General features: G+C 40.7%; 1 protein-coding gene across 3 annotated transcripts in view; it reads left to right on the top strand.

Moving 5' to 3' along the window:
• Gabra5 (gamma-aminobutyric acid type A receptor subunit alpha5) overlaps window positions 1-25123 on the top strand; it is a 71061-nt gene that overhangs the window by 28269 nt on the left and 17669 nt on the right. For all 3 annotated transcript variants that reach the window (XM_087188193.1, XM_004872182.4, XM_087188194.1), the window contains exon 7: window positions 18420-18502. In XM_087188193.1, coding sequence (XP_087044319.1) covers window positions 18420-18502 — 83 coding nt within the window. The remainder of the gene's footprint in view (window positions 1-18419; window positions 18503-25123) is intronic.

Raw genomic sequence — 25123 nt, 5'->3', positions numbered from 1 at the left:
GATACTTTGTATACGAACATGAACTAGCAGCCAGTTTTCTTCAGTGAGGTGCACTTAGCTACCAGTCTGTGGGAACAGCGTGCACAACACCAACTCACCTCACATATCTAGAGCTTCTGCTGGTGCTTCCCACCGGGACGCAAGGTTCCCAAGGTCCCTTGTTACTGATTCATTGGGAGCAAGAGGCTTGGGGGTGCCTTGCACACCACTGCCCTCAGCTCGGTGCCATGCACCACTCTCCCGCATGACTACTCCCAGAGTGTCCCTGGAGTCTGTCTGCCCCCAGCCTGCTGTCCCCTGGCTTGGCTCTCCATCCCCTGGGCTTCTCAGCACCGTGACTCAGTCTTGACCAGAGCGTTTTGCAGACTGCATCTGATTTTCCAGTGTCCCCTGCTCAGTGTCCCTGGAGAGGCGCTATGTCTTGATCCTGTGTTCCGTGTCAGCCCACATCAGTCAGCTCTCCACATTCGTTTGTTCAACCTCCTTTGATTCAGGCAAAGTCACATCACAATTATTTTAAAATTCCATCTGTACTGGACATGCACAGACATTTTCTTCTCATTGTTCCCTCAACAATGCAGTGCAACAATTATGCACACAGTATTTACACTGTGTTAGGAATTAGAAGTTACCTAGGGTTGACTTAGAGTATGTGGGAGGATGTGGAGAGGTTACACGCAAACTCCATGCCATCTTATACAAGGGACCTGAGCACCTGCAGACTGTGGTGTCCACAGGGCATCCTGGAACCAGTCTCCTGCAGACACTGGCAGAGGACGGTGCTCCACGCGATTCCAGAGCCCGTCACTCAAGTGAACGTAAGGCAAGTCTGGGAAGGAGTGGGGATAATGGACAGGAAGAAAACACCTTTCCTTAGCCAGGCCATCTCTCTACTCCTCAGACCTAAGTTTGAGGGATTTAGAAGGGAGACCCTGGACTTTCTCTGTCATGGACGTGCTCAGTGCCTAGGTTTCTGCCAGTTTTATACAGATTTACCTCAAGAAACTGTAAGTGCAGGATACGAATGAGGAATGAGGCATTTTAAATGCATAGTTCTTGCACATTTGGTTGGAACACATGACCATAATTATTCTAGGTCTATTAGGAAGGCTCTTCCTTCAGAGTCCTTGCTGCCACTTCAACCTAGTCCATCCATACTTTTGAACTCTTGTGCACACATCTCACACGGGACTACCTCATCCTCAGTCAGTGGACTCTTGGAGCTCATTTTTGTTTACTTAGGACCTGATACATTAAATACTGTGAACGCCCTTCATCTTGGTGGAAAAGAGTTTGGGTTCCTTCAGGAAAGGTAGCCCTTTCCCAGCTGGCATCTTGAGCTCTCGTGCCCAGGAAGAGATACCTTCCTTAGAGTGGGCCACCTGTATGCAAAGGGCCACAGCGTTCTTCACGATTCTTGGGAATCTCAGATGGGAGGGAGCAGCACCAGTGGAAGCCCAGGCTGTTGGAGTTTTGGCAGCAGCTGTCCAGTCTCAGCCCCAGGCTCCAGGCTTCCGGCCTTGAACTGCACATACAACAAAAACTCTAGGCAGTCAGCTATGTCTGAACTGAAAGAATCACGTTAGTGACCTGTCAAGTAGATTGCAAAAACATACTTGGCCCTTGTTATATATGTTACTTTAAAAATAGAAATTCATTGACTCTGCAAAGCAACTGCTGCCTTTATTATCCCAATCCATAGGTGAAGCCAGTGAAATATGGACACTGAAAATGCAAGAAATCTTCCATCAGGGCCAGGGATTTAGCTCAGTGGTTCCGCCGCCTGCCTTGCAGGCACAAGGACCCGAGTTCAATCCCCCGTACCAAAAAAAAGGGAATCATTCATCAATAAAAGCCAAAATTTAATATAACATCCAATGAACCCACAACACGAAGCTGGGCAGTCTCTTCAGCCAGCAGGGCTGGAATAACCGCTGCTAGGTGGCAGCAGGACCACTCACGTGGAGGGAAACAGACCTTGGCGGTCAGGAGCACCCTGCTGAAGCCCCCTGGCAGGGAAAATAAGGGGCTGTGTTTCTGGAGCGCTCCGGGAGACCACAGGAAGCCTGTCCTTAGTCCAAGCCCTCCTTGGCATGCAGCCAGCTGGCATCTACCACCCAGGCACTGGGCCCAGTGCTGTGATTCACTTTCACAGGCTGTGGAGAAAGTCCTCCCCCCTTTCCTGTGGAGGGAAGTGAAGAAGCAGCGCTCAGACATCTGCTGAGAATGTGAGCCTCTGACAGTGGAGGCGGATCACCTCATCTCATGCACATGCTCCGTCCATGGGGTCCTGGAATCAGAGATGACCCTAACCATCAGCCAAGTGCACAGGGAGTAGGGAATTCAGAGAAGAGCATGGCTAATGCAGTGGACCTGTCTAGATTCAAGCATTCCCTTGTTGGTGATGGAGAGGGAAGGTATGCGGAGTCCTCCAGGCCTGAAATGCTTCCTGAGCAGCCTGGGCTCTTGAGATTTTTGTCGCTATTTTCCTGTTATCTTGCTGTCTGATAAACAGGCACTAGGCATCTATGGCATTTTAAAGGTGAAGTTAAATTTTATAGCTCAGTTCTCCAAGCTATTAACTATATTTAGGCAGCCAAAGCCAGGTGTATACAGTGGCTTCCACATGGGACAGCATACATTGATGTCACTACACAGTTTGTTTGAAAATCCATCCATATTTCAGAGTTAGCAATACTGCTTCAACGTCCTATTTTTCCTGTACAGACCCCTTATAGTTAACCCCCCCCCGACACACACACACAGACCAGCCGTCACCAGCTACAGCTAGCAGTGTTACACAGGAAGACACCAAGAGTTGATGGTCAGAAGGCTAAGGGAATCTTTCAACTTGACTTAAGTTTTACAATATTTTGAGAAAAGTTACTTCACTGGTGCCATAATCTTTTAATGATGATGATGAAAGTATTTTAGAAGTGTGATTAAATATAAATATTAAGAACTAAATACTATACATTACTGCTGAACTTTGCTTTTTACAATGGAAGCTAGTTTCCCCCAATGCTTTCCTCAGAATTAATAAAATCAATGAATATATACTTTTAAGTAGAAACAAAATTGTTATCACCTGTTAGCATTAAGACATGGAGAAGACAGAAAACAAGGACAGACTAAAGGAGGTGCTCTTGAACTATGAGAGCTCAGGAAGTGCTTCTCTGAAAAAATTGCTTTGTCTCCATGGTGGGAAGGATGCAGCCAGTGGCACTGGCCATGCAAGAGTGGGGTTGCTTGAGTGTCTTTCAGGAGGTGAGGGAAGGTGATATGGGTCCATGAAGTGCATCCTTGTGCACTGAGTTTGGAGTTTAGGGATCTGTTGCCTTGTGGGAAAAAGAAACAGTGGCCTAGATGGATCTAGATTGCAAGAGGAATATCAGGAGCTCAGAGGTAAAGACATACTTGAGCAAAAATGGGCCCGATGCCAAGGGAATGGAAGACATGAATAAGTTGTAACCATGTTATAGTTTTTGAGAGAGGCAAGTTTGTTATGTGAAAGACTTGTGAAAGATCTGGTAAACAGTTGTTTTAAAACTGAAACTAAACAGTTTTTATCAGCAGCTGATTGTCCCGGAGCAGAAGTTTGACTGGCTCTTAGGCTTGGTTGTTTGGGCTGTAAAATAGAGTGTATAAGGCTTTATGTTGTGAAGGTTTTAGTTAAAGTTTTAAGTGAGATAACTTTTTTCTGCTGTTGAGTTGTTTGGGTGTTATTTTTGACATGCTAAGTTTTATATTTAAAGTTTTTGTTTGCAAAAAATGACGATTATATTTAAATATTTTTTGTAGCATTTATTTTTGCTCTGTAGGCCAGCTTGGGCCAAAAGTGAGTTTGTGTATTTAATTATTTTTTGTACTATTTATTTTTACATTGTAGGCCAGCTTGGGCCAAAAGTAATTATCTCATGTTTTAGTTTTAGCTGATTATTTTTATTATCTTTTTCATATCTATAGCACTTATTTTTATTTTGGGGGATTTTGTGTTTTATGTTTAGACTTTTTTTGTTTTTTTTGTTTTTTGTTTTTGGTACCGGGGATCAAACTCGGGTCCTTGTGCTTGAGCAGCAGGTGATGAAACCACTGAGCTAAATCCCCGGCCCTGTTTAGACTTTTTAATCTTGATGTGAGGTGTATTGTGTTGTGGTTTTTTTTTTTTTTTTGAGTAGCCTCACTGAGCAGGTGATTGCTCCTGGTTTAAGCCCCACATTGGGTGCCAGTTGTCAGAGACTCTTGTAGTAAGTCTCTAGTTTTTATTTGTCTAGTGTGTGATGCAGGCTTAAGGAAAAAGAAACAGACTAAGAGACAACTCAGACAGAGAAAGTGGAATGTCAGGACAACTGGTGTCAGTGTAGCTGACAAAGGTGCTGGCCAGTCCCAGGCACTGACTTTTATTGGCAATTATTTGGGGTAAAGGAGATATGTGGTTTCTATGGAAATAAATGTAAATAAGACCAATAAAGGACAAGACAAAGCATTCTCAAATTAGGAACAGAATAGACAAAATGCATGGTTGTAATTAGAACATTGCCTTTTTAGTCTGAAGGTTTAGTTTTGGGGATGGATTTTGGATGTGAGTTATTTTGACCTCGGCACGTAAGCTTCAGCCAGACTCACCTCTATAAACGATTGTGGGGTTAACTCTTTATAACTTGTTGTGGACATAATTAATATCATAGTCTTCTACACCATGTCTGCAACATTTTGGAGGGGAACTGATGGGACTTGTTGAAGTATTTGGAACAGATCTGGCACAAGGGACATGTGGGAAGCGTCCTAACAGTGCTAGCATCCGTCTTGCAAAGGGCAGCACTCCCTGAGATAATGCCTCCAAGGAACACTGAGCAGTGGGAACTTTGGGAAGGCATCAGGGCTTTCCTGACAGCATCGAAGAGCTAAACTCTGTTTTAAACATGCTACACCAGTGTGATCTCTGGAACAGCTAAGTGAAGATATCGAGCACAGACAAAACTACGATCCAGCTAGACATTTAGGTCCCACTCTCAGCCACTGCACGTGCTGCTCAGCCTCCTCCTGGATGCGGAGCCAAGCAATGGTGTTTAAAGGTGATTTGTTGCCCACAAGGCAGCATGGCAGACACCAACCTCTCCTGGCACTGCCAGGGCGAGTGCATGCTCTGTCAGCCCCAGTTCATGGTATGTTCTCCCATCTTGCGACCCAACATGTTCCCTCACCTTGACCTGTATTTTCTTAGTGTGTGACTGAAATTGAGAAAATGCCATCATTGAGGACATTGGTAGTAGAGTAGGTGCTATATGAGTGAGTGTGTGTGTGTGTGTGTGTGTAGCTGTGTATTAGGGTGTGTGTGAGGATATGGTATATGGGTAGGGGATGCACTGTGTGTATGGGTGTGTGTGTAGTTATGTGACTGCATGTATGAATGGGTTTCCAGTCTAGTGTGGGTGAGGGGGCAGATGTGGATATTAGTGTGAAAGAGTATGTGGCTTGTATAACTGCTGGTGGAAATCAGAGGTTCATCTTATTCAAGCTCCTTCCTGCATGATGAGCTAGAATACTTCTGTCTTGCTGCTTTCAAGCTTCTCTTCATCACTGGCTTCTGACCGTTTGATTATAATGAACATGAGTGTGAATCTTTGATATCAGATTTATATCATTTATGAAATTTGGGACATTGTCAAGCCATTGATATTGTCCAGGTTTCCTGTTGGTCAGTAAAAATACCTGAGGCCTAAAACTTATAGGAGGAGAGGTTCACTTTGGCTCACAGATTCAGAGGTTTCATTTCACAGTCAGCTGGCTTCACAGCAAGAAAAATCACAGTGGAAGGGAATGGTAGCACACGGCTGACTGGACAGTGAGGATGAGGCAGAGTGACCAGATAAAGACCCTGCAAGCACACATCTTAGGGACCCAAGTCCTGCAGCTGGGCCCCAACTCCCAACAGCACATTCCATGATTAATCTACCTGTAAGTGCAGCACTTCCATCATCTGATCACCTCTGGAGGAGTCTTCATCCAGCTAAGGTGAGCAGATTAAGAGTCAGCCCATTATTTCCTCAAAAATTCCTTTGCCTCTTTTTCCTTTTTCTATTGTTCTGGGACTCTTCTTACACTTAATTTAGTACTACTGTTGGTGTCCTTGAGGTTTCTTATGTTCTCTGCATCTTTCTTCAATCTGCTTTCTATGCCTCAGGCTGGATCATTTTATTTGAATTATCTTCACATTTGATGATTTTTTTTCAATCTTTTATTGAAACCTTTAGAAAAATTTTGGCTACGGTTGATTCCTTCACCTCCAGAATGTCTCTCTTGTTCTTTCTCTAACTTCTATCACTTTATTGATTTTCTGGGTTTGTTGAGACATTTTCCCCCTAGATTTCTATATCAACTTAATGCATTTTCCAGGATGTCCAATGTCTGTGTGTTTTCAGGGACAGATTTGGGTAATTTTTTTCATTTTGAATATGCTTTTCTTAATTTTTTAATTTAAAGCAGACATCTTGATTAGTATAATGTAAACTTCTAGAAATTCTATCTTCCCACCTCCATAATGCTTGTTGTGGGTGTCAAATATTTAGTGGGTTTTTAAAGCTAAATCTTGAAAATTCAGAGTTGTCTATCACGTTAGCCACCATTTCTTTAGCTTAGTGGTCAGCTAGTTATCTGACAGATTTTTAAATGCTTTAAGCCAAAACCCAAACCATGCCCCCCCCCCAAAAAAACCCTACCAAAACAAGTGTCTTTGACTTTGCAGGCAGTCAGTGCCCACGTTGAACACCCCATCAGGGCTCAGCTAGGCAGTGGACAGGTTTGTCCTGCATTTCACTTCCTGTTTATGTGGAGTCTGGGACAGTCCAGAGATTGAGAACTTTGGCTTTCCTTGTGGCTTAATGTGTGTCTGGTCTTTCAGAGTTCCCTGGAATCCACAGGAGCTTTATAGCCATAATCCTCCCATAGAGCTCTTCTAGTCTCTTTCCTAGCTTTTTGGCCTGTCTATGGCTTGCCCTAGCTCTGGCTGGCTGTGTCAATATATCTGCCTGGATGATTCTAATCAAATGCAGCCCGAGAAGCCACCTTAGCCTGGGAATTTCTGATGCAGGTAAAAGGGAAGCAAGCCCTTGAGCTAACCCTTCAGGCTCCAGATAGATCATATTAAGTAGTGAGCATGCCCTGAGAATAAAGCCCACATCGGTCCTATTACCAGCCACTTGCACCAGAAAAGGGGCTGCCGTTATCAGGGATTGTGCCGGAGATGGTGTCAGGGTAAGTTGAACTGCCACAGGCCATTCTTACTGGAGTTCAGAAGGTTTTTCCTTTATGAAGCATCCCAGTAGTTTGGTATGGTTTTAGTAGATCCTGGAATGCCAGAAGCCATTGCTGAGGACCATTTTTTCCAGTTTGTCTATTATTTTCACGGATGGGCAGATTTTTAGAGTTGTCTAATCTACCAATTTGTGGATATCCTCTTTATTTCTTCCCTAGAAATTTTAAAGCATCTATTGTGTCATATTTTTTACTGCATGTTATACTGCTGTTTCAATACTTAAAACAGCACTGTAAGAGTTTACAATCTGTTGTATAAGAAAATCTGGGCAGAATTTTAAGTAACAGAAGCTAAGCTGTCCATCTTCCTTCCTCTGCATTATGCTATTGGTCACCTTTACTTTATGCTTAAAGAAATGCTTGTTTCTTAAACTTTGAATTTCATTTTAAAAAAGAAACTCCTTTGCATCTGTGTACTGTTCTCTTTGCAGCAATATTTTATTGCTCAGGCTTGCATTTATTTTATCACATTTGATCTCTTTATGTTTATTTATTGCTGAGTGTTTGAATATACATAAAAACAAAACAAAATTTCTGCTACCCCATCCATCATTACAGTGTTTTATTGAAAAATGTGTTTTAAAAAATATATAGACCTATTAATCAAAATAGATCAGTAAGTTTATACTCTTTTGAATAACAAATATGGTAGTTTTAAAAAATTATTAAACTTACATGGTTTCCCCAAGATAAATAATAACTGTTGACATCTTTCCAACAGCTGAAGGAGAATGAAAATACTAATAGTTCTAAGTTTAGTGAAAACTTTTAGCCCAGTATAATTCTGGTGGTTATTGTCATGTTTATCCTCATTTCACTCAAGTATACAAATGAATCAATTAGCCTTCAAACAACTCATGAAATCTAGAACTGTAAGTTTTAGAACTTGGAATGATTTCTAAAAAGAGGACAGTTATGTTATCTCAATAAAAGATTTTTAAACATGGCATTCTATAATTTTGTAAACTAAAATTTAAATCATTTTAATGTAATCATATTGGAAAGACTTAAAAATTTTAATTATACCCTGTGTTGTTAATTTTACAGGATTGCCCTTCACTGAACTTAAGTTCTATTATGTTTAAAATAGGTCAATGTGCATTTTATTCTTCTAACTCTCTATTGCTTACTCCCTGAAGCCCCACTGCAGAGCTCCTGCTGGACTCAGTGTCTCATCTTTTCTTTATCACAGACAAAACCCCTGCTGTGGATTTGGTTAGGGCCAGGGTTAGTTCAAAGGTAAAGAACTAGGCCTGCAGTTCCAATCTGGATCAAATAGTTGCGGTGGATTCAGAGCAGTCGCAGAATGCAGCCTGTACACACCATAGTCAGCAAGAGACAGGAGCCTGATCAGACTGGCAGATGCACTGGGCCCCAGAACACTCTGTTCCTGACTTATCAATGTACATTTTCAACAAAGCTAGGTTTCTATGTAGTTGATTGAGCTTTAGAATAATTTTTTGCTCAATATTGCAAACTGTAGTTAGTTTCCTGGGAAAATTAGAAGTGCCTTAGAGGTATACAAGTAATGCACATGGCACTTCATGTTAGTGATTGCTTATAAGGAAATACATGCACTTGGGCATTATACTATTTAATGAATAAGCTTGGCTGTTTTGTTTTTGTTTTCCCTGAATGAAGGGCTACAGAGGAGAGAATTCCAATAATTCAAATTTTGGTATCAGGAAGGACTCAGGAAGAGCTTTCCAGAGGAGGAACAGAGCTAACTATATTCCTAGCATTAGTTACTTACGTTTTATGTACAACACAACATGCAGGTGCGTGCACACACATTTTATCATAAGAAGCAGGAAGAAAATGAGCCGTAACTTCAGTGCTGTGCTTGGAAATCACCTCTTGTATGTCTCAAATTTTATCATTGCATTAGTTTCCTATTATCACTCTAACAAATTATTGCCAAAAGTCTGCTGGTATGAAACAACACAAAGTCATTCCCTTAAAATTCAGGAGGCCAGAAACCCCAAATCAGTTTTACTGGGGCAAAATAAAGATGCTGACAGCATCACACTGCCTCAGGAGGATCTAGCGAAGAATTCATTGTGTCTGGAACTGCCAGTCTAGGTTCCTTGGCCCAGGGCTCCTACCTACATCTTCAAGCTAGCAGGAGAGCAGCCCACCTCACTCTGTCTTCATCACTTCACTTTCTCTTTTCTGTATTTAATCTCATTTCCCCTTTTTCTTTTTTCTTTTTTTTTAGTACTGGGGATCGAACTTGGGTCCTTGTGCTACCCTTTTTCTTATAAGGACCTTTGTGATTGCATTTGGGGGAAATTTAAGTGGCCTCCTCTTCTCAAGACCCTTATTCACAACTACAAAGACCTTTCTTCCATGTAGAGTAACACGTACAAACCACCAGGGTTAGGGCCTTGTATTTTTGAGGGCCATTACTTAGCCTCTGCAATAGTTTGTAGGTTTTTTATTCTGCATAATTGTAGACAATGCAGCTGGGCCCATATGATAAAGATCTTCTCTTTTACAGTTTCCAGGGATGTGCTGTGCATTTCCTTGTTTCACCAGCAGGAACTTTGATGTCCATATTGCCACTGTAGTGTGTTTCTGGCCATTTCGCTGTGCTCTAAGACAATCTAGGTTTTTTCTCCCTACTCTTCACTTCCTTGGAAGCCCTCACTCCAGAGTCATTAATATCCATATTTCTGTTAATGGTGTGCTCAGGGTGACCTATCCTTTTTACAATGTATGTCTCAGAACTGTTCCAGTCACTGTTCATGGCCAGATTCAAAGCAATTTCCACATTTACAGGAATTTGTTACAATAGCGCCTCTTTTCAAGGGACCAAAATTTATTTTCATTTCCTGTTGCTACCATAACAGATTATCACAGACTTGACAGTCTTTGAATCTTATAGTTCTGGAGGTCGGGAACACTAAGCAGCATGAGGGTTAGATCAGGACTCTGGCAGCCTTGCCTTCCTCATGTAAGAAACTGTGCCCTCTGGCCAGTCTCTAGAGGACCCTGCACTCCTGGCTTGTGTCTCCTTCCCGCCTGGCCTCCATCCTCATCTCTGTATCTTACACTCTTGTGTTCTTTTTACAAGGACCCTTGTGTAAACCTCAGGCCCACATGGATAATCCAAGATTACCTCCCCATTGTGGAAATCTTAATTTAAATTACATCTGCAGAAGCCCTTTAGCCATGTAAGGTGACATAACCACAGGTCTGCAGGTTCTGTGTCTTAGCAACTGTACATATTGACTGTTTCTGTTTCTATCTTAAAATGTCCCCAAAGCCTTCTGTATGCACATGTGGGACTTTGGGAGGTGCCGGGGCCATGGTGTGCGACACTCACCACTAGATCAGTCCGCTGATGGGCTTTTAGCTGGGAGTGAGGTTGGAAGGTGAAGCTGGTGGGAAGAGGTGGCTCTGCTCACTGCATGTGAGGCCCGGAAGGGTGCACTTTGTATTTATTCTTCCTCTTCCCTTGATCCTGCTCTGCCTCCTGCCTGCTCTGCCAAGAGTTCTTTCTCTTCCGCGATGTCCCTCTGCCTTGGAGTCAGCTGACTATGGACTGGAACCTGTCCAAACTGGAGCCAAAATAAACCTTTGCTCCTTAGAGTTGTGGGTGTCAGGTATTGTGTCTTAGCAAGAAGACAAGTAACTAGGACATTTATGAAACTGTTATTTTGTCTGTCACCATCACACTTTCTACAGCATTGATGCAGTATTTGCATATTAATAAGGAAGTCTCAGATTTGAGGAGAATGTTGGCTGGACACATGCAGAGTTTCATTAATTAACTTACTGTCATTAAACTGGTTTTGACTAAAGATATTTAACTTTTTTCATACATATAACACTTTTAGACTGTACAGACAACTGTGATCATCTTTCTGTTTCAAATGAGAATACTGGGCCAGACAGTTTGTTGCAGTGTTACAAAGATCACACAATAAATGGCAAACCTATTGTATAATTTGGTTGTTTTAACCATGTCAGAGTCCTCTGTACCTGTGAGTTGTTGCCCTTGGTCAAGCAGAGAGTCCTCTAGTGAGTTTAGAGTTCTGAAACAATTAGGATGATTCAAATCCATTTTGGAGCACTGATCTTACTATGTACTTTTTAAAAATTCTAAAATTAAGAAATTGTTCAGAAATGGGACATTATGTCTCAATAAGTTAATGCTTGAATTGTCTTAACAGAGACTGAAAGTAAAACATAAATTGGAACTTCAGAAAAATATCCTGGTATCTACAGTAATTCACTGAACTGTTGCCAGAGGCAAGTTCCCTAACCTTTTTGGCTCCATTTTCTTTATCTAAAAAGTGAAGGTTTTCAGTGGATGACCTAGCTGGTTCTTTGAGCTATGACAGTCCACCATTCCCGGAGGGCTTTGATCTCAATTCTGTGTGAAGGAAGTTGGTTACACATCAGTGCACTCTACATTTCAAAGACCTGTGAATAGGAAGGTCCCTCTTATCTAGAGATATAAGCATAGGCCATTGTTGGGATGTTTAATGGCATCAGTAGTTTAAATTTATTACTGAGGCTGAAACATTTGCTATCGTGGAATTTATCTGAATAATTCTTTAATTTCCTAGAGAAGAAACACTATCACAGATGAAATATACCTGTCTGACATTTGGAATTCTAATTCTAAAGAACTCTACAGGAATGAGTTATAGTGAGGTTCTAGTGGTAACATTTATTGTAATTGTAGAAATCACTGTTTTCTTCTGTTTTTCTAGAATTCTTTTTAGTGAATTTTACAGATCCAGCTAATGTCTGTCTACCTGTTTTTGCACATTCTCCATGTCCCTCTCCTCCCTCCCGCACCCCCCCCACACAGACACAGACACACACGCATGCCCACACATTCCCATGATACACCAAAAGCAGACTCTTTAATGTATACTTCTGTTCAGAATGCTACCTTTACATGTTGTTAGTGCAAGGATTTTCCAAAGATGGACAGCTGCCTCATCTGAACAGCAGAATGAAACCCACCATAGCAGTCAGGGGCTCTGATCCCCTTAAAAACACATGGTCTCGCCTAAGAAAGGAACAAAAAGCCAAGAGTGAACAGAGTACCCAAGGGAGAGGACCAGGTTTCCCTGGTGAAGGGCATCATTCTGATAAGTAGAGACAAACAAGGGAAGTTCTGAGTCATGGTCCCACGGTGGACATGTGGAGTGATGCTGAAGACCAGGACTGAGAAAGAAGAGAGGAGCTCTCTATGCTTCTCAAGTGTCAGGAACTCCATGAATACCATTAGGAAAAATTAAATACTTTGGAATTAATCTAACCACAGAATTGAAAGACTTCTACAACTAAAACCACAGTACTCTGAAAAAGAAAATCAAAGAGAATATCAGAAAATGGAAAAGTATCCTCTGTTCATAGGTAGGCAGAACCAACATTGTCAAAGTGGCCATACTCCTCAAACTGGTATATAGATCTAATGCAATCCCAAGCAAAATAGCAACAGCATTCCTCACAGAACTACAGAAAACAATGCGAAAATTCATATGGAACCAGAAGAGACCCAGAAAAAGCAAGCCTGAGTCACAAGAGCAATTCAGGAAGCATCACAAACCTGGACTTCAAGTTTATTACACAGCTATATTGATAAGAGCAGCATGGTATTGGCACAAAACAGGCCTGTGCACCAATGGGACAGAATAGAGAACACAGAAAGAACACCAGACACATTCAGCCATCAGATAAAGTTTAACAAAAGGGCCAAAAATTTACACTGGAAAAAAGATAGCCTCTTTAGTAAGTAGTGTTAAGCAAACTGCCTGTCCACATGCAGGAGATTGAAGCTAGATCCAAATATCTCATTGTGTACTAAACAAATCAAAACCCTTCAAAGATCTAAATATTAAAATGAAATTTAACCTTATGAAAGATAAAATAGGCAAAGCTCTTGAAGATATATGTGTAGACAAGGACTTTCTGAACAGAATCCCAATTGCATATGAAATAACATCCAAAATCGACAAATGGAATTTAATATCAAATTAAAAACCTTCTGCGCAGTAAAGGAAATGACCAACAAAGTGAAGAGGCAGCCTACAGAATGGAAAAACAATTTTTGCCAGCTTAGACCTCAGAATAATATCTCGAATATATAATGAAATAAAATTTAGAGCCCCCAAATAAAAGACAATCAAAAAATGGGCCACTAAAATGAATAGGGATGTCTCGGAAGATGTACGGCCAATAAATACATGAAGAAATGTTCAACATCTTTTCCCATTAGAGAAATGCAAATTAAAGCAACACCAAGAGTCCATCTTACTTCATAAAAATAGCTATCATCAAGAAATCAAATAACAAATGCCAGCAAGGCTGAGGGAAAAAACCCTTCTACATTCTTGGTAGGAGTGTAAACTGGTACAGCCACTATGGAAATCAGTATGGAGATTCCTCAAAAAACTAAAATAGAAATTCCATTTGAGTCAGCTATCCCCCTTCTAGGTGTCTTCCTGAAAGAGTTAAAGACATCTGTGATACACATATACAAATGTTTATAGCAGCACAATTCATAATATCTAAATCTTGGAAACAGTCTGTATATCCATCAGATGATTAATGGATAAAGAAAATGTGGTATTTACACACAATGGAGTACTATTCTTCTTCCATGAATAAAGATAAATTTGAGTCATTTGTAGGAAAATGTACGGACTGTAGGACCATAAGGTTAAGTGAAATAAATCAGACACACAAGGCTAAATATGGCATGGTTTCTCTTATATGAGAAACCCAATGTATAAATAAAGAGCAAAATAAAAGACAGCTAATAAGAAGTAGGAAAATAGATCTTTTCAAATGGGAAGGGATCCAGGAGATTGAGGGGGGCTGAAGGGTATAAAAAAAGAATTGAAATGTGTCATGGACATGTACCAACTCCCCACAATTCATTATGTACTGCAAACATGCATTAACAAATACAAATAAACAAAATCAAGAACTCAGGATAGACAGGAATTCCAAGGACCCTGCAGAACCAGCAGAAACAGTGTTTTCTGGGATCAGTCACAGTTCAGGACACCAAAGACCTGGCAGCTGGACTACCTGCCCCCCCCCCGACACTCACCCTGTTCTGTATTGGCCCACTGGTGTTCCCGCTGCACCTATATCCATGTTGTTAGCATAAGGGCCACAAACCCACACGCAGACCTACAACATGGGGTTTTCATGTGCTCATTTTCACGTTTATTACTTTATACTTATTACATCTTTGTATATATTTCCTACTCCACTATTAAAATTTTACTTCTAAGAGAAATTCTAGATATTGGGCTTGATTGCAGTTTTATTCTCTTGAACATATTTGAGTCACTTAAATTCTCATTCATTATTGCTTAATAAATTGCTTAAGTTTACTAAAATCATATAAAACAATATTATTTCCTTCGTGTTAGCTGAATACCATTTTAGCAAGCTATGCTTCTAAAGTCTCACTTTTCCTAATTACAATCAATAAATTTCTATGTACCTTGATCACTTCTATCACTTATAATATGCCCCTTTCATAATTTATGATTCAATAGGTCCAATGTACATTATTAGTCCTATAAAAATCTAAGATTCTAATAACAGCTTATAGATTATTACACATATAGACAAATACACAAACATGCTAGAATTAAAAATGTAGTCTCTAAATGTTATGATTATGTAGAGATTTTAGTGATGGGAAAATAATTCTGCTCTAATAATAAAAAAGAATGTGTATGTTATATATGTAGAATAAAAATATATGTGCATATAGAAACACTGGACTGAATGTACCAGGTGAAATCATAAGTGAAATGGTGGCTGTTTATAATTTTATTCTTTAGCCCTTTTTCTCTTTTTCCTATATTCTATGAACACACATGGAATGCCTGTCTTACTTTTCTCTTGTTGCAGAAACAAAATACCCAACACTCAAAGTTAAAGGAGGAAAGGTTTTTTTAACTCATGGTTTGTATAGGTTTCAGTTCATAATTGGCTGGCTCCATGGCAGAGTGGCACTGCAAGAGAGAAACAGTCCACTTCAAGCAGGTAGGTGAGAGCACATTAGCCCTCTTTCTGTCCCTTATATTTTATGCAGACCACCCACCCTAGACTCACACCCTTAATCCTAGCCAGAACTGACCTGCCAAACCAATCAATGGACTGATGGAGGAATTGCACACCCTTGATCCCAGCGCCACACACTCTAGATCCAGCCACCTCTGAAAAGCCCCTCTATGACTGCACAAGGCTTTGGGGGGACATCTAGATACAAGCCATAGCAATACCATTGTTAAAATCATCCCCGAGTGAACCTGAAACACTTGCAGTGAGTTCTGCATGCACAGCCCTCTGTGGCTCATCTGCCCTTGGCGACTGTCCCCCGGAGTAGTGCCAACAGAGAATTTCCTCTCCTTGGTTTGCGCACACCTTCTTTACACTGGTGTGTATTTTAGCTTCATCTGGAGAGCAAGTACACTGATGACTCCGAGTGCATCGAGTGTCAATTACATGCCCAATGTAATAGGCAAGGGGTTTATCTATTTTAACACGAGGAAATAGTCAAGGCCAAAGTCAATGTTTCTGCATTTTGGTTCTCATCCTGGGTTCTCAGGCCACATGTACACTTAACATAAGGAGGAACTGACACTGGCACCAATGTAACACTGCATGGCTTGCTGTAAAAGAATTATAGAATGCACTTGAAGTTAAACATTTTATCTTTTTACCTTATTTTATGTAATTTCATTTTCTTTGAAATAATGGAAAGAGAAAAAAGAAACAAAGGATAAGTGCACATTGTGGTTTGTATCTGAGTGTCTCCAGAGCCTCACATGCCCATGGGGGGGGGTTGGAAGGTGACTGAATCATGGCAGTGCTACAGCTGAGTTACTGGTAAGAGCTGGGGTCTGGCCTGAAGAGATGTGTCACTGGCAGAGTGGCCAGGAGGGGTGTATGACCCTCCCCACCTCTTCCTTTGGTCTCTGCTTCCTGGCTGCCATGCCCTGAGCAGCTTTCCTCTGCCCAGACCCTTCTTCTGTACCCCTTCTGTGTGTAAGCCTGCTGAACAGGGACAGAAACTTCTGAACTGAGCGCCAAAATATACCTCTGCAAGTGTCAAGTATTTTGTCCCGGCGACCAGGAGTGACTAGGAAGGCCCATGGGTAAAATTAGAATTTTACCTAATTAATGAAATGGCGTAGAGAAATGAAAGCACTTGTCTCAGTCCATTTTCTATTGCTGTAACAAAATCCCAGGCAGCCTCATCTGTTCAGTCTCAGTGAGGTCTCATGGCTGTGGCATGAGCACATGGTAGTGGCTTGAGCACTTGTGAGAAGATCACATGGTGAGATGGGAAACCAGACAGAATCAGGGCCTGGCTTGCTTTTTTATAACTAACCTCTCTCCTCTCTTGGAACTAAGTGTCTAAGTGGAACTTAGTGGAACTAAGTGAACTAAATCTGTGGTAGGATTCTTGAAGAGAGAGGCAGGACATTGAGGCTTTTTCCGAGGAGTGGCATTTATTTGTGCTGGTATGGGGCTCAGTGGGTTAATACTCAAAACACTAAGCCCCAAACATGGCAGGGTTTTGCCTTTTATACAATTTTCTGTCTTGGTCTCCCATAAATGGTAACACACTAGCCTCCTACAGCTGATTAGGTACAATCTATGTTACAGAGCAGTGCTAGAACTACACATGGATATCTAGGAACTGAGCCATGTTGTCTTTTGTTGTACTTGTTCCCATAACAAAGGTTCCCATTTTACCCACTTTGCAGCTTCATAAAGGGGTTTTGCAAGACCAAGAAGTTAGGTACTCAAATTCTACAAGAACCTATGAACTCTCAGACCTGGCACTAGGTCATTGGTACAGGGATTGAGCAAACTACCTGCTTCCTCTTGGATCCAGATGGGTAGGGACATCTCTCATGAGAGGCTTAGATAACATTTACCTTCTGTCCAGAAGAAACCAATTTTTTTTTCTCTGAGCATCAGGTTATGCTCCTGTTGTAACTGCAATTTTTTCTTTTCTATCTCTTGGGTTTAGATTGTTACAATTCTAAATTTGACTGGCTGCCAACAGAGTTTCAAGTAACCTTGACCAAGTACTCTTATCATCAGTAGAAAGCAGAGACAAGAGCAAGTTAACCCTGTAATTGTAGTTTAAGAACTTACAATCCATAAGAAATGTTTTAAGTATATCAATAAAACAAAAATACCAACTTAAATTGGAAGACAAAGGTAACTTTATCAATTAGCTAAGATTTGTAACCCAGTTTTTCCTCACCCAGGGGAACTTCCCTCAAGGGAAAGAGGGATCGAGCCCCATCTTTAGTCTCTGGGGAAACAGAAGATTCTGAACATCTTTTTGGCACCTTTTTTTTGAACCAAGGATAAAGTTGGTCTTTTTCCCCCTTGTGCCACTGCACACCAGAGACTGGGACCTGGTCCAGGTCAGCTTGACTATGACTTCACTGAGGTCATGGATGAGGTACTCTCCAGCTGACTGGACTTGAGGGACCAGAACCTCAAGGTCCCTAAGCTGATGCTGAGTATATTTCACTGATGGCATGGATGCATTGACTGCTATCACCATCAGTATTATATTTGATAATGACAGTGAGAGGGAGGGTTGATTGGTGCTATTATTATTTGAATTAAAAAATAAGTGTGAACCAACAGGCTGGCTATTGTAAAACAAGCTCACTCAACTCTCCAGTTTCAAATCAGCCATTAAACAATGTGTAGCCAGATTCTGGTAAAAATTTGCTCGTTTATCCTAAATTTACATTTTTTGAGCTTGTAAACTATGTTAGGACATGCATATCTTTTTAGCCATGTCAAGAAAGCTTTTTAAATGGTGGGTAAAAGAGGAAACAGAATAAATAACTTTAATGGCATCTTAGCTTTACAGTGGATCATGAGTGGATCCAACTTCAGCCTTATATCTCAATGGTACTCATCTACAACACAAGCTTAATGGAATTTAGTGAAAGTGTTTTAGGACATTTTGTAAAAGATAATTAATTGAATTAAGTAGTTATATGGCTTTCTGGGATAAGATGGTTGCTCAACAGGTAGCCAGTCAGTGAATCATTTAAAGATCTCTTGTTTTTCAGCTTGACAATCTCCGCTGAGTGCCCCATGCAACTTGAAGACTTCCCAATGGATGCCCACGCTTGCCCCCTGAAATTTGGCAGCTGTAAGTTATTTTCCCAAGTAAGACCCATGGATATTCTTTGGGGATCAATTCTGCATTCCTTGAGAAGAATTTGGTTCTGTATATAAATAGCATGATGTGAGGCAATCTCTTTGAGAAGACTGTGGAATAGTCCTTACCTCAATGGTGTCTTTGTGTCTAAAATGATATGCATGCCTGCTCGGCATACAATCAGTATAAACAGGTAACATGAGGGGAGCCCCAGAACAATCTAGAATGTGCTCCTCATAAGGAGTTTCTCCTCAGATCTTCACCTGAAAGTCCTTTTTCCACATATCAGATTACAGGTCAACTCCTCTCTGTAGGCTCCCAGTTTTCAATCGAGAGCCCTTAACTTCCTTTATTGCATTGTAATCATCATGTTGACTCATTTCCTCTAGAATGTTCCAACAGACCAATGAACTTGTCTGTCATGTTCATACTCACTGCTTGCCCAGAACATTCATCATATGAGAAACTTGTGTTCTTTGAGCAGATTATTCATATCAAAACACATTAAGTGTACACTCACCCAGTCCTAGTTGACCTTCCTGGATTTCAACCATCCCAGATGGAGGTGGTAACAGTGCCCCAAATGAATGTCTACAGCAATATCCCCCTTTTGGGATACATGGAGAGAATTGAGATTAGTCTATTCTTTTCTTCTTTCTTTCCAATTTATTTGTACTCATGCTGTATTATTCACTCTTCTCCTCTCTTCTGCTTGTGGGACCTCAGCGTCCTATAAAAGTGCTCGATCACTGATGTATACTCCCAATTCTTTTTATTTTTTATTTTGAAGCAGATCTCACGAAGTTGCCCAGCCTGGATTTACACTTGTGACTCTCCTTCCTTGTCCTCTTGAGCAGCTGAGATTACAGGCATTTGCTAGTACACTTGGTCTGAAATTTTCATTTTGAAAAGTAAAATGTGCTCTTTGAATTAAGCATGAGATCTATGTAGGTTTGAATCCTGGATATCCTGTTCCTTCACTGAGCAAGTCTGGGCAAGTTAGCCTCTCTAAGCTCTTTCAAAACTTTGGAAATATCCTCCCACTTCCTGCTGGCCTGCAGGGTATCTGATGAGAAAATCCACTTGTAGTCTTATAGACACAAGTGTAGCATAACAAGTCACTTTTCTCTTGCTGCTTTCAAGTTTCTCTCTGTCTTTGACATTTGAAAATTTGTTTATAATGTGTCTGGTGTGAATTTCTTGGAATTTTGCTTCTTTGGGATCCTTTCTGGATCTGATTGTGCATTTCTTTCCCCACATCTAGAAATTTTCAGGAATTAATTCTTTGAATATCCTTTCCTATCCCTTCTCTCTTCTTCTGAAATTTTACCATGCATATTGTCACTGAATACTGCCTCATAAATCTTCTAAGCTTTCTTCACTCTTATTCTGTTTCATTTTCTCTGATAAAATAATTTCCAGTGACCACTGATCATGTTCATTGATTTTTGTCCTTCCACGTAATCTGATCTGCTGTTGGACTTATTCAGTACAATTTTCAGTTCAGTTATCACTGTCTTAACACAATCATATCTGTTTGGTACTTTTTAAGTTTTCCACATCTTTGTTGAAGTTTCACTTTTTTCACATATTATTCCCCTGACCTCTGAGCACCTTTACAATGGTTAATCTTGAATAAGAAGTCAGTGAATCACATAACCCTACAGTTGTACCTCGGTTTGCAAAGTTAATTCTTTTCATGTTTGCCAGCAGAATTTGGAGATTTATTCCTTTTTTCAGAACATATTTGCTGCTTTCTTGTTTTCAGTAAAGAAAAACACATTACAACACAATTTTTCATTAAATTATCTCTACCTGATAGTCACAACCAACTGCAGTTAAATCATTTCTCAAATTCAAAGCCAAGATTCTCACCCGATTGGATTTCCTCACTTTCTACACTCAGAGATGTGAAATAAGATCAATACCATATAAAATTGGCAGGAACATTTCTGGAATGCAGTAGAAATTTTGAATTGTCATGTCAGATTTCTTTTTGTCTGCCTGATATTTTGATAATGTATTGTTCAATTCAGATGTTGATTGCTGTTAATTCCAATATTTCCTCTTAATACTATTACTATGTTATTCAAAATCACTAGATTGTATTTGTATATCATGTTCATGTACAGTTGTCCGAGAACTAGAAAACTGTACAGATGTCACCTTTTTTTTTCAATTTCTATGGATTCCTGTCAGGATATATTAATTTAAAGAAAAGAAATGCTATTCAACTACATGCTTTTCTTCTTTTAATTTTTAGATTTACTAAACATAGATACTTGGCCAACTTGTTCACTTATACATTGGCATCTGAACACATAGAGGTCAAATGTGAAAGTATAATGAGTTCAAAATTACCCAGTTCAACAGTTCCCTGCTATTAGGAGACAAAGGGATGCAAATATGTGTCATTCTCAAAATCCACATGCTCTGGTTTCATTAATGCAGAAGTGGATTAACAGACATTTCTATTATTGCTGCCTCTCCTCTCAAGAATCCAAATGAATTTTGGAATTACCCCTAGCTTATAGAGGGATGTTTCCTAGTCTAAGAGGAAATTCCTTAAAAGTAACGATGTGGCTTCTATTTGGAAGCAAGTGATTAAAGACATCAAAACTCTTTGAAAAAAAATAAGGGTTCCTTTGTTCATTTACTTGTGAAGTGATATTCAATATTAGATGAAGTCATGAGATAACATCTACATTCATGAAAATATTCAAGCTGGAAGCTTCCTGGTAGGCATCCAGTGGGGGAGAATTTCAGGAACCAGAGGTCAGTTTCCCTGCAGTGACCGTTCAGTCTTGTGAAGCTGTGACTCTGCTATTGCACTGTTTGTCCCCAGTATTCTTAGTGACTAAACACAAGCACAGGTGATGTATAATCCAGGTTTCTGAAAGCCTGATGTGAATGTGTCACCTTCTGTGAGATCTTAGAAACAATGAAATTTTATCTGTGTTGTGTCTGAGTTGAGACTGTTTTAATATTCATGTTGGTGGCTTAGTTAACCTTGATTATTGATGTAGCCTGCCTGTTTTGCACCTCTCCCCATGTTCATGTGTTAAAACCTAACCCCAAGATTATTATATTAGGAGTTAGGGCTTTTTGGTGATTGGGTCATGAGGGTAGAGTCCTCAGGAGTGGCATTAATGTCCTTATAAGAGGCCTCAGAAGAGCCTTCCTGTTCCTTTTGCCATGTGAAGACAGGAGAAGAACCCGAATGGACTAAGATAGTGATTATTTAAAAGACACTTTGAGTGTTGTCTTAGTCTGTTTGGCCTGGTAAAACAGAATAGCATAAATTAGGTTACTGAGAAACAACATAGTTTTTCCTCACAGTTCTGGGATCTGTAAAATCCAAGTTCAAGTTACCAGCAGATTTCATGTCTGTTGGAGACCTTCTTCCTCCTCATGTACGACTGGCTTTTCACTGTAATCTCAAATACCATTTGAGGGGCAAGAGCCCTCTCTGGAAACTTTTACAAGGGCACTAATTCCACATGTCCTAATTACCTCCTGAAGGCCCACTTCTCAATACCCTCACGTGTAGGATCACTTTTCCATGCATGAGTGTTCCAGGAACACCAATATTCAGTCCTTAGGAATGGCAAGCACTCAGAGCTATGCCACAGCATAAGCCATGGTCTTCTCCCATGGAGCTGAGGATGGATACATCTAGATAACCAAGCTATATATCTTTGTGTAGTTAAAAATCCACTTGGAATTACAGACAAGAAAGCTCCTCATGGGGATTATGTTTTGGACCTAAAACAGGTAAGATATGAGTAGAAAGAGTTATAAATAGAAATAATGGTAAAATATGAATAAGTACTGACATGTTAGTCAAGGTGTCGAACAAAATGAGAAGGCTTCACTGAAATAAGCCAGTCTCAGGAAAAGGAATGCTGTATGGTCTCACTTACATATGGATTCTCATGTAAACAAGGAGAAGGGTTGTTTCCAGAGCCTGGGCATGGAGAGGGAAAAACAGGCAAAGGGAAGATGGTCAAAGAGTACAAAGTTTCAGTAACACTGCAGGAAGACTGAGTGGTATACCACACAGTGTGGCATTCACAGTTAGTCGGCATGTTTAGTATATTTCATAATTGCCAAAATTGGTTTTTACCATTCTCATCAGAAAAAATTTATGTTGGTAAGGTGATAGATATGTTAATTATCTTGATTCTTTCTATAAAGTACATGAGTTGAAGCATCACATTGCACTCCTTACATATACACAATTATTATTTGTCTGTTACAAATACATTTTAAAAAGAGGAAGGCTCATTTAGGGAATGTCAGGATGGCATTAAAAGTACCAGGAAGAGCAGGTGATGCTTATGGAACAAAGGATAGATGTGGTGAAATGCCTGCTTGTGAAGGTGAAACCATGAACATGAAATCCCTATGGACCAGGCAGAAGTGATGACAGCTGGAAACAGGAGGTGGCCAGGTACGTAGGATGAAAGAGACAGAGCATTGAAAGGTATCAATGACACTAATCCTAGGTGACTTGAAAAATACTGTTTCCATGAGGGCATTGAAAGTAACTGGAAGGAACTGCTAGTTTGAAGGTAAAACGGTGACTTGAATTACAAGGGGGTAGGAAATTATGGAAGGAATTTCCCTCTATGCACCGCCTTGCTTCTACTGTTGTCAGGCAGAGCATCTTTCTGGTGGAAGTATGACAGTCCCTTCCTTCTTTTCTGATCATGTCCTTTTAAAGCTGGAAACAGGAAGAGTATCACTTCTTTGAGTCTGTTCCTTAGATTCCACCTGATTTCCCAAGGACTCCACTGTGGGCTGGTGATGGGCCTCATGACTAGCAAATGTTAATCCTCTGTTTTACCCTAATTGTTAAGAAGACGGATGTGTTATCTGTTCATCCCACCTCTGATGGCTCACTTATACCTCAGTGCATTCTGGACAGAGCAAAGGGTGTGCAAAAACCTCTCAATCTGTTTCACCTGTTGAATTTAAAGCAGGAATACCGAGTACCCAGTAGGCCACTGGAGATGCCATATCTGTAGAAATGTGTCAGACAGAACTTTCTTATTTGTATTGTGCAGTTGTTATTTCAAGTACTGACTTGTATTCCCACCCACGGTTCCATACATGATGTGTGACAGGTCTACTGTGCTGGTTCCTGCCCTGATTTGACAAGAGAAACAAAGGCTATCTACAAGGATTTCAGAGAGATTAAATCTTCTACATTTTCCAGTCACAAAGATTTCTGTTACATTCTAATCTGCATTTCTTCAGTACAGTATACAGCCAACACCTCATAACACAGGCCTGACAACTGACAGTTGCTGTGTCCACACAGGCTATCAGATGAAACTGACCACCATCTGCACAAGTTGGACCTACTTTAGGCCACAATTAAAACATAGATCCAAGCTGCAGATGAAGACCAGAGGTAGAGTACATACTCAGCACCTCCCAGGCCCTATGTTCCATCCCCAGAATCATAAGGAAAAAGAAAAAAAGTAAATTCCAGTAGGAAAGCCTTTCATGAGACTAGATTTGACACCAAACATCCTTCTCAGCATATGCTTCCTCCTATTTTAGCTAGTAAACGCCTAGTCTGTGTCAGGTGAACATTGAATACTTAGTGTTTGTGTAAACACATTCTTCTCACCGAGACCCTTGCGATGTGTGTGCTGTTTTCCAGAACTATAGATGGCAAAATAGAGGTTTAGAAAGCTAAGAGGTGGTAGTGAATGTCAGAATCATGTCAAACTCCTGGCTTCTGAATGGCCCTGTAACTAAGGGCTTGCTTCTGCTGTCCCTAACCTCCTCCTGAGGATTTGCAAGGTTAGAAGGGGTCAGTGTCAGTTCAGGAGAGGTGGTCTCAAGGGAAATGGTGATGAATCCCAAATCAGTGTGAGTGACACGTGTCCAGCCTTCTCCCTGGTTCTGCTGATGATTGGTCGGAGGAGGGCAGGCGTTATGTTTTCTGGAGCTCTAAATCAGTGCAAATGCCAGCACAGTAAACCTGATTTCCTCTGTACTGTGGCCTCAGCTAAATAACTAAATGCACCATCACTGACTGAAAAAGAAGAATTTAGCACTGGTCAGTAAATGCCCGGGTGGAAACGGGCAAGAGAGGTGATTTCTTCCTACCTTTAATCTGACTAATCTGACAAGGAGAGCAGAACTCAGTGTTGAGAACCTGATCAGATGTGCTGGAGGCCACTCTGCCTCTTGCTTTGTTGTCATTAATGCTATTAATATCATCTATGTCAGTGCGTATTTATTCTCTTAACAATTCAGAAAGCAAGAACATATGAATTAAAGAGTGCAATATCATTCAGTGACTTAAAAAACTTCTCTACTTAAAATTACTATTCTTTTGGGTCCTTTCTGGAAGGTAAATATTGTCATCCAGCCCCCTGCCCTTCAGTAAGTAGTACAGAAAGGGTCTTAGAGACAAGGCACAGTGACAAAGAAAGCCTGTGTCCCAGCCAGCGATAGCTGTGACCCTCCCTGATGGTGTAACAGGCACACACCCCTGGCTGTAGAGATGAAAAACACCCCAGCACTCAGGAGCACAGACAGGCACGGGCATCAGTGGCCCTGTAAGCTGGGGCTGTCCCAGTGGTCACAATT

The sequence above is a fragment of the Heterocephalus glaber genome, unplaced genomic scaffold (genome assembly GCF_053883595.1).
Source record: "Heterocephalus glaber isolate CG9 unplaced genomic scaffold, H.glaber_assembly_v1.0 deba00001531, whole genome shotgun sequence".
Lineage (NCBI taxonomy): Eukaryota > Metazoa > Chordata > Mammalia > Rodentia > Bathyergidae > Heterocephalus > Heterocephalus glaber.
This window is presented reverse-complemented; position numbering and strand designations above follow the sequence as displayed.